Here is a 15,679-nt window from a genome sequence, read left to right on the forward strand (position 1 = left end):
AGTATATACATATATACACAGTGTCTGGAAAAATCAGGACCCCCTTACACAGTTTCAAAAATACTTTGCAATTGTTTAAAAAATGTAGTGTGACCTTTGAAAATACATTAGTATAATGGCTTTTTTTTTTCTTAGTTAATTCATAATGTGTTCAAGTGTCCTCCTTCAACCTTGACACATTCACAAAGTCTTCCACGCCACTGAGCTGTTGACTCAATGAATTCTGAGGTTCCATTAATTAAGAGCTCAACTGTTTCGAGAGCACTATGTGCTGGAGATCCATCCTGTTGAAAAATAAAGCACTCAGAAATGTCTCGAATTTCAGGCAGACGTTTCAGCTGCAGTAGGACTTTTTGGGTTATGTGGAAAATCGCTGGGGGTCCCGGTTTTTCCAGACATTGTGTATGTGTGTGTTTGTATTTATTATAACAGGGTGCTTACAAAATTTTTATAAAGTGTTCCTATTTTAGAAAGGCAACACCAGGTTTCTATACCATTCCCCAATAATGCAGAAATACTCTAGAACTCCCCCCCCCCACACCCAAAAAAAAAAAAACGATTATGCCAACAGGAACATCTAAAAGTACAAATGCTTTTGTGATCCATGCATATGCACCCACATCATTTTATAAGAACCATATCCCGTGTATAAAATGTGCTTTACAAGTGGAAAATGCTTTATACACTTACCCTCTATGAAGTTATTTCTATGACTTAGACACAGGAAAGAGGCTTTTATAAAATTTACATATTTATTTCAGGTGTACTTTAACTATTGTAGGGGGAGGTGTTTCATAGTAAACATAGTAGATGACGGCAGAAAAAGACCTGCACGGTCCATCCAGTCTGCCCAAGAAGATAAATTCATATGTGCTACTTTTTTATTTGTACTGTCCTCTTCAGTGCACAGACCGTATAAGTTTGGCCAGCCCTATGCCCGCCTCCCAACCACCAACCCCGCCTCCCAACCACCAGCTCTGGCACAGACCCTATAAGTCTGCCCAGCACTATCCCAGCCTCCCAACTACCAGTCCCGCCTCCCACCAACAACTCTGGCACAGACCATATAAGTCTGCCCAGCACTATCCCCGCCTCCCAACTACCAGTCCCGCCTCCCACCAACAACTCTGGCACAGACCGTATAAGTCTGCCCAGCACTATCCCTGCCTCCCACCACCGGCTCTGGCACAGACCGTATAAGTCTGCCCAGCACTATCCTCGCCTCCCAACTACCAGTCCCGCCTCCCACCACCAGCTCTGGCACAGACCCTATAAGTCTGCCCAGCACTATCCCCGCCTCCCAACTACCAGTCCCGCCTCCCACCACCAGCTCTGGCACAGACCGTATAAGTCTGCCCAGCACTATCCCTGCCTCCCACCACCGGCTCTGGCACAGACCGTATAAGTCTGCCCAGCACTATCCTCGCCTCCCAACTACCAGTCCCGCCTCCCACCACCAGATCTGGCACAGACCCTATAAGTCTGCCCAGCACTAGCCCCGCCTCCCAACTACCAGTCCCGCCTCCCACCACCAGCTCTGGCACAGACCGTATAAGTCTGGCCAGCCCTATCCCCGCCTCCCAACTACCAGTCCCGCCTCCTACCACCAGCTCTGGCACAGACCGTATAAGTCTGCCCAGCAGTTTCTGAGGGAAGGGAGCAGTTAGTATTTGGATTTAAATGTGTACTTTTCACCAGTGTGGGCAGTTACATGCACACGAGTTTGGTAGGCGTCTTCAAGGCTTGTGAGATGTACATAGCCTCTCCTGTATCTTACACATTAGTGAGCTTGTGTCTCTGGTAGAGGGACTGCGAGTGAGACTTTGGTACATCTATTTGTAGTCCAGAACATTTTAGAATATTAGTTCAAGTAATTATAATTCACTGTGTATGTGTGAGTTTTATTTTCTCTCTCTCGGTGATGGTTAACAGGAAGGCTTATCTTGACACTTGCTGAGTTTTATCTGTATATATGTACTATCCTGTTCTTACTCCGCTTCAAGATGGTCTCTCCCTCATCTCAGGGGTGATATAATACAGACGTTCAAATATTTGAAAAGTATTAATCCGCAAACGAACCTTTTCCGGAGGTGCGAAGGCAGTAGAACGAGAGGACATGAAATGAGACTGAAGGGGGGCAGACTCAAGAAAAATGTCAGGAAGTATTTTTTCACGGAGAGAGTAGTGGATGCTTGAAATGCCCTCCCGCGGGAGGTGGTGGAAATGAAAACAGTAACAGAATTCAAACACGCGTGGGATAAACATAAAGGAATCCTATTCAGAAGGAATAGATCCTAAGGAGCTTAGCCGAGATTGGGTGGCAGAGCCAGCCGGTGGTGGGAGGCGAGGATAGTGCTGGGCAGACTTATACGGTCTGTGCCCTGAAGAGGACAGGTACAAATCAAAGTAGGGTATACACAAAAAGTAGCACATACGAGTTTGTCTTGTTGGGCAGACTGGATGGACCATGCAGGTCTTTTTCTGCCGTCATTTACTATGTTACTATGTATCTCTAACTGGTTATATGATCACAATCTGGTACTGAACAAAAGACTGTTGTGTGTTGATTTAGTTCATGTATGTCTAGTCCTGACTCTGCAATCTTTTTGGAATAAGTATGCATCCTGTTGATTCTTTTCGCTATCTAGGTATTACCCTTGTCTCTTCTTCATGCCTCAGATTTCCAGTCTCTGTAAACCTAGCTATTTTGTTCTTCGCCAATTAAAATCCGTCCGAAATTATTTTGATCAATCAACATTTCACTCCTTGTGTCACAGCCAAGCCACCCACCAGGGGTTACCCCGCAGCCACTTAGAGGGGTCTATCCCCAGCACAGCTCAGGTCTGCCTGCATCTGCCACGTGATCTACGCTAGCATCCTCCTCTCACCGACCGGGTCACAACCACCTCTGGATGAGTCTCCCATTTCAAATTATCCCCAGTGATTTCTAGGTCCCACAATTGTACACAAAACAAATAACAGCAGATAAAGACCTGAACAGTCCATCCAGTCTGCCCAACAAGATAAACTCATTTTACATGGTATGTGATACTTTATATGTATACCAGAGTTTGATTTGTCCTTGCCATTGATTTGTCCTTGCCAAAAGTGGTGAGAAGTCATTTATTAGGAATCTTCATCTAGACAGAAAGGTGGAGCTGACCTGTATGACAGCTACGCAAATGACACACCAGGACATTTGTGACTGGAAACAGGACAAAGCTGAAAGAGACTGTGTTAGTGTTGCTCACCTCTTTCTCAGATATGACTCACCTGTATAAGTGACACAGTGCCATCGGGATTACTGATAGTCTGCACAACTGTTTGTGACGGGACCAGGTGGGCTATGCTGTGCGTGGTTGCTACCTGTTGCTGGGTTTGCTGATCCTCAAAGGCGTACAAAAGGTCTTCCCGGCCATGCTGTTTATAACAGTTCTTTACAATTGTCCGCAGTGCTTGGGTCCATGACACCTGCTAAGTCAAAAAAAAGGCAAGAAAATATTCAGTGCTCCTACCTAGTGGCCTAGTGGGAAGCAAACATAACCAGAAGTTACAGCTCAATCCTCTCCCTTTTACAAATCAGTTGAATCACATTTCAAATCAATACTACATGTCATTAAACTTATAAAATAAGCTTTCAAAGTACTCTATTTTTTATTTCAGCTGTGCACCACAGATTTTGTGTGAGGGAAGCAGAGCAGGCCATAGTGACATTTCTGTACAAGAGAGATCTAGTACAGTTGTGATTGGCTGATCTCCTGAACCAGTTTACTGTGTATTAAATTCATTGAAAGCATCTCCCAGGCACTTACGGGACAATTCTATAAGAGGGACCCTACAATTAGGCACCCAGAGGGCGTGTGGTACAACCTGTTCTATAAAGGAAGTAGATGCCTACTTTCCTTTATAGAATACTATTGTTTATGGTTTATTCTGATTTCTTAGACTGCCTTTTTTGACACAGCAGTTTTTTTTCCTTCTCCTATCCTATGTCACATTGTAGTTCTCTTCTTTGGATTTCTCATATTTTTAATTTTTGTACACTGCTTTGATTCCTGCGCTGAAAGGCGGTATATCAAGTACTCAACAAACTAAACTAAATTAATTATGGGGGGAGCCCCACCCATGCTATGCCGTGTACACCCCCTTGAAGTGGCTATTTGCAGAATTACATGCATATATGTCAGCTTACATAAAGCACGCATATATGCCTGCATTTTAAACATTTGCACACATGTATGTTTTAGCAATTAGTTTATAGGGCTGCCCCAAAGACAAGGGAGCTTTTTTTTGGGGGGGGGGGGGGGGGGGGGGGGGGGGGGGGGGAAGGTGGTGTCTGCACTGGAGGGAAAAAGCTCTTGGAGGGAAGAGGTCTGTGCTAGGGGAGCGCTTCCGGGGAAGAAAGGGGGAACTAAGTGTGTACAATGCTACATAAGTATTGGAAACCTATTTTAGGTACCAATAAGGTGCCTAACTGAAGCCTACTTTACATAAGAAATAAAATGCCTACGTTCCTTTATAGAATATTAGCGTGGCAGCACAAATAAATGAGTATAATTCAGATGTAACCACTTATACCACCCACTGAGCTTGGTGTAAAAGCTCTCAGCTACTACTGCTACTAATCATTTCTATAGCGCTACTAGGTAGATTTATAGTTGCACCTGTGTGCCATGTCCATGCCCCATTCATGTGTACGCCCATCTACAAAGTACGTACCACCAGATTTAGGCGTCATTTTACAGAATAGCACTTAGCTGAATTATTGCCGTTTTCACACCTTTGTACACACATGTATGCATATAATCTGGTATTCTGGTCCTTTACATTTCTTGGCGCCTAAATATTACCATTCTCTTTATAGAATTACCCCCTTAGAACAAAACAACAAAAAGAACATTTTATAACAAATATTAGTGATCTCAGCAAGGTGATCCTGTTATAGCACAAATCCCACATGTGCTCAAAGGTTGAATAACTGTGGGATTCTACTTCCTGTGAAATCTACTCCAAGGTGACCCTGCATAGGCCTATACACTGCAATCAGAACCTTCCTGTGACTTACCCCCCCCCCCCCCACCACCACCACCATAACAAGATCTCTTAACCTCACACACTGAAAATGTTATGGAAAAGTTCTGTTTTGTCAATCAAGGCATGTGGTAAGTTAATCCTAGTCAGAATTCCCTTCTTGTGTAGTCTTTCAATGTTTTTTCTTTTTATGCAAGGTGTCATGACTAATTTCCTAAACTTACACAGGTGTTTTTTGCTTTCGTCTGCATTGTTCCTCTGCCTACATTCATTTGTGTGATTAAGGGATGCACAGGGAAATGAAGTCAGCTTGCTGTTAACTCTTTTATTCAGTGTGTCCTAAATGCCTCGATATTAAGATTTGCAGTTATTTTCATGAAGAACTCACCCTCTGTTTTTGCTCATCTGTTCGGACATCACTGCGAACATTAGCCCACGGGATATCCTCAGGCCACCAAATTGGTTTGCAGCTCTCCTTCCCCCAGCCAGGCTTTCCTCTCCCTGTTGAGTACTTCAGCATTTCTGGGATGAAAGCACGCAGCTGAGCCTTAAAGAAATACATAGAAATGTTTTATTATTTTGGCAAGAACTAGCATTGCAGGGATCAAGTAACCGATTCCACCTCTCTGCTTGCTAATTAAATATGGAAAGATGCATACTGGCTGGACTGCTTTGCATGCGCCAGTAAATAAAGTATAAGTTTCGTCACCTTCCCCTTTCTCTCTGACATGACTCAAAACTTTAACTGAGAAAATGAAGAAGTGATGCACTTGCAGCATACAGAGGGCAATACTCAAAGCCTTTTACCCAGGTAAATTGGCCTGTCTGAAAACTGTTCTCTGTCCAGCCAAAAACACATGTGAACTTCCATGGTGCGTGCACTGTTAGCTGACTGCCCCAAATAGCCACCCTGTCCTCCCGGACATCTCCCTGGACACTCCTCCAGCCACCTTAGACATTCCTCCACTCCAACTCAAAAACTCCCTCAAACCCCAAACATTCTTGCCTCTAGCACCACCATCTTTCAAAAAGCTAGCGCCTGATCCCTAGTGATACATAAGCCTGCCAAATTAGGCAATGCTCATGCCTTTAGAGGTGAATCTAGGTTGGAGTTAGGGGGTGTCCAATGGAGTTGCTGAGGAAGGTGAAGGAGAGCTGCTGGATCTGGTGGAGAGAGGAATTGCTGGATCTGGTGGGGGTGGGAGGAAAGGAGGAGAGATGTTGAACCTGGTCAGGTAGGAGGAAGACGGTGGACCTGGTGGGTTGGAAGGAAAGAAAGAGACAGACAGACAGAAAAGGGGAGACGGTGGACCTGGTGGGATGGAAGAAAGAGAGCGAGAGAAGGGGAGATGGTGGACCTGGAGTGGTGGGGTGGGGGGAGAGAGAGTACCATGTTGAAATGGTGGGGTGGGGTTAAAGGCAGGAAAAAGGAGAAATGGGTGGATCTAGAGTGGTGAAGGGCTGGAAAAAGGAGAGAGAGATGGGTGGACCTGATGGAATGGGGGGAAGAGAGGAGAAGACATGCTGGACATGGTAGGAGGGGAGGAAAAGAGACTAGTGTCCTAAGGGGGGGGGGGGGGCATTTAAGAGAGAAACTGATGGGAATAGGGGTTACTGGCACCCATTGGTCAGAGTAGTGGTCTTGCACGTTGTGATATTTGTCTCCTCCAGCCCTATTGAACCAAAAGCTAATCTGACTTAAAAATTAGCAAAGACCACTAGTCTTGTGGTTTCCTGTAGGATCCACGACAACAAGATTCTGGAAGGATTCCATGAAAAATTATAGGGTCAAACTATATATATATATATATATTTTTTTTTTTTTTTTTAATAAATAAATAAAAAAATACATTAAAAAAAATCAAAGAATCAAGGGCCCAGTCTGCTGGCTCTACGGCAGAGGCTAGGCAGCTGAGACCTAGGACATGAGCACATTCCTGCTCCCTGGGCTGACTTTCCAGGGGAAGGGAACTGAAGCTCAGGTGATTGCCTCATTTTTAACACAGACTTGCTGAAAATGCTCCTGTAGAGCCTGCCAGAAATTATTTTCTCATTATTTAAAGTGCTTTCAAGAACTGCTCCTGCTCATAGAGATTTGTTTACAATTTGCAGATAGAACCCGATATCTGTAACAGAATCAACTATGGAGAATTATAGCATGATTTTCAAGATATTTTTTTTCCTAGACCTTCTTTTAAATTGAATTGTCCTGGGAATAAAACAAAACAAAACAAAAAAAAGGTAAATGGTGCTACAAGTGTACTGGGCAAGTCTCAGCCAGTCAGTCAGCAATCAAGTCCATGATAAATATACAAATATTAAAACAATTTTAAAAATTCTGTTTGTAATCCAATATTTTTCTTTTATAAACATACCTTTTATGTTTCCATAATGTTGTAGAATTATCTAATATTGGAATATCTGTCAAAGATGTATATCTTTGTATATAATGAAAATTAATAAAGAAATTTAACGATTAAAAAAAAAATTATGTTATTCTGAAACTGTTCCTGATGTTCTGTTTGATTTACAAGACATTTCAATTTAGCAGGACTGAATGATCAGAATCTATATATATAAAAGGCAACCCCAACGTTCTGAAGCCTCCACGGAAGTTGAGGCGCCCGAGATATCCGGTGTGCCCTGGAGTGTCTGCACCGCCCTCGCGTCAAAACGTCATGACGTCGAGGGCGGAGCTATTGACACTCGAGGGCCGAAACGGCCCACAGCGAACAAGGCAAGTAGCTTGGAGGGACGGAGGGAGGGCGACCAAGGCAAGTAGCTTGGAGGGACGGAGGAAGGGGGCCCCTTGCTAGCGCCCGTTTCATTCCGCTCAGAAACGGGCATTTTTTCCTAGTATTCAATAAATCATCTGATTCAAGTCATAAAGGTCTTATTTTGGTCCATCTGACGGGAAACACTATGACAGTTTCCAGCCTGAATTTGCTAGTGTTAATTTCACTCTCCAAGCAGTAACGTGAACAGGTTATTACTACTGAGGAGTGTAACAGAAAGGTGCTATATAGTCTGTAGTAGAATTAAATTAAAAGCAATATAAAATTTATATGCCCAGCACAGAAAGTGTTAATATCTCCTCCTCCTCCTCCTCTGCCAGCTCCTTGCTGTTCCTTATCAGATGGATTAATTACTAGCCTTCAGCAGTTCAGAAGTACAAGCTACTCAAGGCACTACTTGTTAAGGAGGGCTCACCTTTAATCCGCCAGGGAGCCAATCAACGGAAGAAGCAGAGATGTTAAACCTGTTCCAATGCCAGAATCACTCTAATTATCATCATGATGTCCTTCTGCAGGTCTGCTCAGCAGACGATAAATACTAATACTACTACTTATTTCTAAAGTGGTACATTTTTATTTTTTCCCTTCCATACAGGGGCAGACCAACGGACCAACTAGCCCAGTATCCTGCTTCCAACAATGGCCAATTCAGTTCACCAGTACTTGGCAGAAACCTTCATCCTCCACAAAAAAAAAAAAACCTCATAAAACTTGCACACTACTGCTAGTTTCAAAAAGTAATCCTAAGAATGCTCGGTATCACAAGAAACAACTTAAAAAATCATAACCTTCATACCATAGCTCTATTCCTCCTTCCAGACATCCTTCCCCTCTTCTCACTCCCTCCCACCATCTCTAAAGGCTCTTTCCACTTCACACCCACTCATTTTTCAGACACTATTCCCCCTTCTTGCTCCCTCCCTCCAGAACTTCCTCCTCCTTGCCCCAGGGAGTCTTCACAATGTATTTAGGAAGCCCAGTACTGAACACTTTCCTCACATTTGGTCTATAGGTGAAATGTTTAGTACATAGGGCCCCGTATGTATTCAAGTCTCAGTTGAAGGGTAATAAAATCAGAAGGGGCTGGGAGATTTCAGGACGAGACTGAGCTATATATATATATATTTTTTTTTTTTACATTTATGAAGAAATCTGTTATTACCTGTTAATTTCCTGTCCTTGAGTCCTGCCAGACCAGTCCATACAAGTAAGTTATGTTCCCCTAGCAGAAAACTGGGCTACAGAAAAACCACACATAGCTGATGTCACTCCTCTTATAGGGGGATGGTGCTGCCTTCAGCTCTTCAGTATCCAATGTAAAAGCCAAGAACACGGAAGGCAACTGTTATGGTTTGGATTTCCAATCCACCAATAAAGCTAAACCTAATGCTGTCAAAATCATCATTTCACAGTCACTAACCCAAGACTGAGATAATTCCATACACCAAGGGTATGACTACCATTAGAGTGGGCTATAACCTACTCACTGTTAGCTTTCTAAATTTGTTAGACTGAGAGCCCTTGACCTCCATGGCTTCCATGGGTGGGTTCTGGACTAGTGTGGCAGGACTCAAGGAAAGGAAATGAACAGGTAAGACCAAGTTTCATATAAGAGCCATACTGGGTCAGACCGATGCGCCATCTAACCCAGTATTCCTGCTTCCAACAGTGGCCAATCCAGGTCACAAGTTCCTGGCAGAATCTCAAATAGTAGCAAGATTCCATGCTATCGATCCCAGAGATAAGTAGTAGTTTTCCCCATGTCTATCTTAATAGCAGATTATAGACTTTTCCTCCGGGAACTTGTCCAAACCTTTTTTACACCCAGATATGTTAGCTGATGTAACCACAATCTTCGGTAACAAGTTCTAGAGCTTAACTATTCGTTGAGTGAAAAAATGTGTCCTTCTATTTGTTTTTAAAGTATCACCCTGTAACTTCATGGAGTGTCCCCTAGTCTTTGTACTTTTCAGTCATCTCTTTTCCAAACTGAAAAGCCCTAACTGCTTTAGCCTTTCCTCATATGAGAGTTCCATCCCTTTAATCATTTTGGTCACCCTTCTTTACTAATTCCGCTATATCTTTTTTGAGATACTGTAACCTGAATTGCACACAATACTCAAGGTAAGTTGCACCATTCAGCGATACAGAGGTAGATGGCATGGATGGACAGACTGGATAGGCCATATGGTCTTTATATGCCTACATTTTTCTGTTTCTATCATAATATTCTTTGTCTTATTTTCTCTTTCTTAATAATTTCTAGAATTCTTCTTGTCCCTTTAATGCTAGTATCAGGTATCTCAGCCAGAGGAAATTCCATTTCTAGCTATCACTTGGGGAAGTGGGGTGGGGAGGGGGGGATGGAGGCCTATGACAACAAAGGAATATGGAACCCCCCCTACTCTCTCAAACAACCTTCCCACTGAGGGGGCAATCTCCCCCCTGTCTCCTGAGCCAGCCATCTCTTTTCTTCTTGCCCCAGCTAATGAAATGCGCTATCACCCCAAACATTGCCAAGACCATCCTGTGGGACCTCCTATTCTCAGGATGCAGCACTTTTTTTTATACATCAGAAGCTTAATCTGGCCAGAAAGGATCTCTGAGAAGTTTCATTTGTGTATAGGGGCAAAAAGCCAGTTTTGCAGGCATTCCCAACATTGTCCTCTAGCAGAGATGGGAGGGGAGAGGAGATAGGAGCTTCAACATAAAAGTCATCTGCTGAACCATTAACTCAGTAGATAACTGTGTAAGCTCTGCCTTGCCTGAGGATAGATATGTAGCCTTCATAAACTTTTCCATTTCTCTATCAAATGGAAAGGAGGAGATAAAGGGCCTTGCATGTAGGGCTGTACCGAATATTCGTATTCGATTCAGCCCCATATAGTGCCCCGAACACATTATTCATATTTGGCAGAACAGTGATTTCTGCCAGGTACTTATGACCTGGCTTGGCCACTGTTTGGCAAACAGGATACTGGGCTAGATGGACCACTGGTCTGACCCAGTATGGCTACTCTTATGTTCTGAGAAGGTATGACCTGGAAGTCAAGGTATAGTCACATCCAAGTAATTCAAAGGTCTTCCAACTACAATGTAACTTTTATGACAGGATCAACATTTAAACTGTAAAATTAAAGGGGCAACATATGATATTTGTATAATGGGAAAGTCTTGGTAAGGAAACATTTTGGAAAGAAGGATTTTTTTGCATCAAACACCATCATAAAGTGACGACTTCTACTTTGTTCGATTTTGGCTGGATATTTTAATTGTGTGCTACACAGCCGTAGAATAGCAAAGCAACAGAACTGGGCTTTGTTGCTGCACCACATTACAAGACCAAAGTAAATAAGCCTGGATAATCTGGATCTTGAAAATTCATCTCATGGGCAACAAAAGCCATGTAGTAGCAAATGCAAAGATAAAGATAAAAACCTATTCACTTTTTCATCTGTAGTTCCCATGATTACTACATCAAGAACAGCTTTCATCTCCCCAAGGATAGACAATAATTAAAGCTATGAAGGTTAGTTTTACCTCCATGTCCTCAACAGGCTGAATAAGCTTAAACTGAAAGCCTCTGACACCTGTCTGATGACATGCACACCTGCGCCTCTCCATTCCATTCCCATTGCCTGGCCCTTTTTAATGAATTTATCCAACTGAAGCCTGAAATATTTCTATCTTCTAATGGCTTCTGAATCCCTATCACGGAGTAAATAAAGCATAGGGCATTCCCTGAGGAACGAGAGGGTTAAGTCAGTCAAAGCCAACACCAGCAGAAAGGCCCTATCACAGTATGAAATGAATGTGGAGTAACTAACAAGAGAAGCAATGCTCATGCCTTTAGGTGTGGAAGAAGAGGTGTCAACTCTAAGCAGAACTTAAAATTGGAATTATAATTCTTCGTGAGTATACAATAAACAGGCCCCTATTACTCAACATGGACTGATTACATATTCACAAGTGAGTGGAAATATTAGAAAGGGTTACACCACCTAATCACAAAGGGATCTAGGCACCTAATCAAGGAATTAGGGTGTAAAGGTTTCCCCAAACAATACTCAGCCACTGTCCACGTAGCCGCTGCTTCTGGCTGCATATTTCAGAGAAAAAACACAAACTTAGAACGCAAATGAATTTTATATGTGTATTTGCCTCCCCCCCCCCCCCCCTTTAAAATCCATTTACAAAAATAGTAGGGCCAAAGTACCCATGTACCTTTAGGATATTTTTAAAGAGAAATACACAAAAACTTCCTAAAGGTGAACTGTACAAAATTACCTGCAAGCCTTGCCACTATGTGGCAGGCAGGGTGTCCAAAATGTTCACAACCCATGTATGTAAATGATGTTATATGATGATAATGTTACATGGAAAGATTTCAAAGATAAATTGCAATGTTATAAGTTTTAAAAAAAAACTAACAGCTGATCTCTCTACCTAGGAAACAATGAAATCTGATCAATGATGCTGAAAATATTATAACAAAAAAGATTTGAAATATGCTTAGAACACAAGCACCGCTAGCCTTGATGAGTCTCCCTGATACATCATTATCACAGTGTGAACTCTAAGAACAAGAGCTGAAGCCCAACTATGGTAAGCAGGTGCGTTTATTGTTGCATCATACTAAGTTGTAAATGTGTTTTGTATGGTGTATTTTCTTATCTGCTGCAACTGTACTTGGTATGGTTTATTTTATGTTATATCATAACTGTATTTGTATGGTTAATTTTTTGCATGTTTTGCACTTTGATTGTTAGATATAGATTTATAATATAGTGAGTATACTTTCAGAATTATTTATTTTGTGAAATTTGGTATCCCGTCTTTCAATTTAACATCAAGGCGCCTATGTGAAATATAAAGAAAGCATGTATTCCATAATATATGGTTTATAAAAGCAACATAGGTGCCCAGCTTCAAAAATAGACTGTCAGAACTATTGACAGACTGTTTTAAAGAAGATTCAAAATTCCAAATAAAAATGAGCATGGTTCCTATAAAAATAATGCATTATAAAACTTCCAAAGGAAGTGTGTGCTGCAGTGCACATGGAAACCTGAAAGATGAACTCTCATGCAGTAACCCTGAAATGGCAAAGAACAATACCACAATAGGAGAAATGTCCTGATGACCCTGAGAGAGTCCTTGAAGCTGGCCACCATGCCACCCAGGGTTGGGCCCAAACCATGAGTTGCAAATATAAGGAGTGGAGGAGTGGCCTAGTGGTTAGGGTGGTGGACTTTGGTTCTGGGGAACTGAGGAACTGAGTTTGATTCCCACTTTAGGCACAGGCAGCTCCTTGTGACTCTGGGCAAGTCACTTAACCCTCCATTGCCCCATGTAAGCCGCATTGAGCCTGCCATGAGTGGGAAAGCGCAGGGTACAAATGTAACAAAAATAAAATAGATACTATTGGAGATTCTACATGGAATGTTGCTATTCCACTAGCAACATTCCATGTAGAAGGCTGCGCAGGCTTCTGTTTCTGTGAGTCTGACGTCCTGCACTCAGACTCACAGAAGCAAAAGCCTGCGCGGCCACATTGGTGATCTGCAAGGGCCGACTTCTACATGGAATGTTGCTAGTGGAATAGCAACATTCCATGTAGAATCTCAAATAGTAGCAACAGTGGAGGAGTGGCCTAGTGGTTAGGGTGGTGGACTTTGGTCCTAGGGAACTGAGGAACTGAGTTCGATTCCCACTTCAGGCACAGGCAGCTCCTTGTGACTCTGGGCAAGTCACTTAACCCTCCATTGCCCCATGTAAGCCGCATTGAGCCTGCCATGAGTGGGAAAGCGCGGGGTACAATTGTAACAAAAAATAAAAAATAAGACATTATTGGTAGAGAGAGGCCTCCGTCTCTCATTTATGAAAAGAACCAAACACTGGAGACCATATATAAACAAAAAATGCACTGCCCTCCTTTCTTATCAGCCAGCAGGATTGACTTCCAGTTCCCAAAACATTTCAGTACAATGCTGGGATATTGAGACAGCTCAAGCAAATTATTTCTAAAATTAACAGGATGGGATCACATGGTGCAAAACACAGCAACAGCTCCTTCTCATACTTGTAACATTCTGCACCCCCCAACCCCCTGGGGTCAATCTTCAGCTACTCGTAAGGGGTACTCATGCTTTGCACATTTTGGGGAACCACAAGGACAGTTCTCTAAGGAATGTATATTTCTCCCTATACTAGGCCTGAAAGATGGGCCTGCCTTTCAGGAACTACTACTACTTAACATTTCTAGAGCGCTACTAGGGTTACGCAGCGCTGTACAATTTAACAAAGAGAGACAGTCCCTGCTCAAAGAGCTTACAATCTAATAGACAAGTGAATGGTCGATCCGATAGGGGCAGTCAAATTGGGGCAGTCTGGATTCACTGAACGGTAAGGGTTAGGTGCCGAACGCAGCATTGAAGAGGTGGGCTTTAAGCAAAGACTTGAAGACGGGCAGGGAGGGGGCTTGGCGTAAGGGAACAAATAGAAGCATTCAGATTTTGTCATAGGGACCCACATTTCAAAACAAAGAGGATGCTTATCTCAACAGAAAATATTCCTCTCTGCACAGAATGAAGATGTTCATTCTGTGTATCTGGATTTTCAAAAGGCGTTTGACAAGGTACCTCATGAAAGGCTACAGAGGAAATTGGAGGGTCATGGGACAGGAGGAAATGTCCTATTGTGGATTAAAAACTGGTTGAAGGATAGGAAACAGAGTGTGGGGTTAAATGGGCAGTATTCACAATGGAGAAGGGTAGTTAGTGGGGTTCCTCAGGGGTCTGTGCTAGGACCGCTGCTTTTTAATATATTTATAAATAATTTAGAGATGGGAGTAACTAGCGAGGTGATTAAATTTGCTGATGACACAAAGTTATTCAAAGTTGTTAAATCGCGACAGGATTGTGAAAAATTACAAGAGGACCTTACGAGACTGGGAGACTGGGCGGCTAAATGGCAGATGACGTTTAATGTGAGCAAGTGCAAGGTGATGCATGTGGGAAAAAAGAACCCGAATTATAGCTACGTCATGCAAGGTTCCATGTTAGGAGTTACGGACCAAGAAAGGGTTCTGGGTGTCGTCGTCGATAATACATTGAAACCTTCTGCTCAGTGTGCTGCTGCGGCTAGGAAAGCAAATAGAATGTTGGGTATTATTAGGAAAGGTATGGAAAACAGGTGTGAGGATGTTATAATGCCGTTGTATCGCTCCATGGTGCGACTGCACCTTGAGTATTGTGTTCAATTCTGGTCGCCGTATCTCAAGAAAGATATAGTAGAATTGGAAAAGGTGCAGAGAAGGGCAACTAAAATGATAGCGGGGATGGGACGACTTCCCTATGAAGAAAGATTAAGGAGGCTATGGCTATTCAGCTTGGAGAAGAGACGGCTGAGGAGAGACATGATAGAGGTATATAAAATTATGAGTGGAGAGGAACAGGTGGATGTGAAGCGTCTGTTCACGCTTTCCAAAAATACTAGGACTAGGGGGCATGCGATGAAACTACAGTGTAGTAAATTTAAAACAAATCGGAGAAAAATTTTCTTCACCCGTGTAATTAAACTCTGGAATTCGTTGCCAGAGAAAGTGGTGAAGGCGGTTAGCTTAGCAGAGTTTAAAAAGGGGTTGGACGGTTTCCTAAAGGACAAGTCCATAAACTGCTACTAAATGGACTTGGGAAAAATCCACAATTCCAGGAATAACATGTATAGAATGTTTGTACGTTTGGGAAGCTTGCCAGGTGCCCTTGGCCTGGATTGGCCGCTGTCGAGGACAGGATGCTGGGCTCGATGGACCCTTGGTCTTTTCCCAGTATGGCATTACTTATGTACTTATA

General features: G+C 42.8%; 1 protein-coding gene across 6 annotated transcripts in view; it reads right to left on the reverse strand.

Annotated features, from left to right (window-relative positions):
- The window catches only part of NRF1 (nuclear respiratory factor 1), a 139,621-nt gene that overhangs the window by 81,320 nt on the left and 42,622 nt on the right, over positions 1–15,679 (reverse strand). For 5 of the 6 annotated variants that reach the window (XM_030216055.1, XM_030216053.1, XM_030216050.1 and 2 more), the window contains exons 6-7: positions 5,420–5,578; positions 3,274–3,474 (exon numbers count right to left, since the gene is read on the reverse strand). In XM_030216055.1, coding sequence (XP_030071915.1) covers positions 3,274–3,474; positions 5,420–5,578 — 360 coding nt within the window. The remainder of the gene's footprint in view (positions 1–3,273; positions 3,475–5,419; positions 5,579–15,679) is intronic. The other variant, XM_030216052.1, reaches the window with a different exon arrangement.

Source organism: Microcaecilia unicolor, chromosome 10 (assembly GCF_901765095.1).
Source record: "Microcaecilia unicolor chromosome 10, aMicUni1.1, whole genome shotgun sequence".
Taxonomy (NCBI): domain Eukaryota; kingdom Metazoa; phylum Chordata; class Amphibia; order Gymnophiona; family Siphonopidae; genus Microcaecilia; species Microcaecilia unicolor.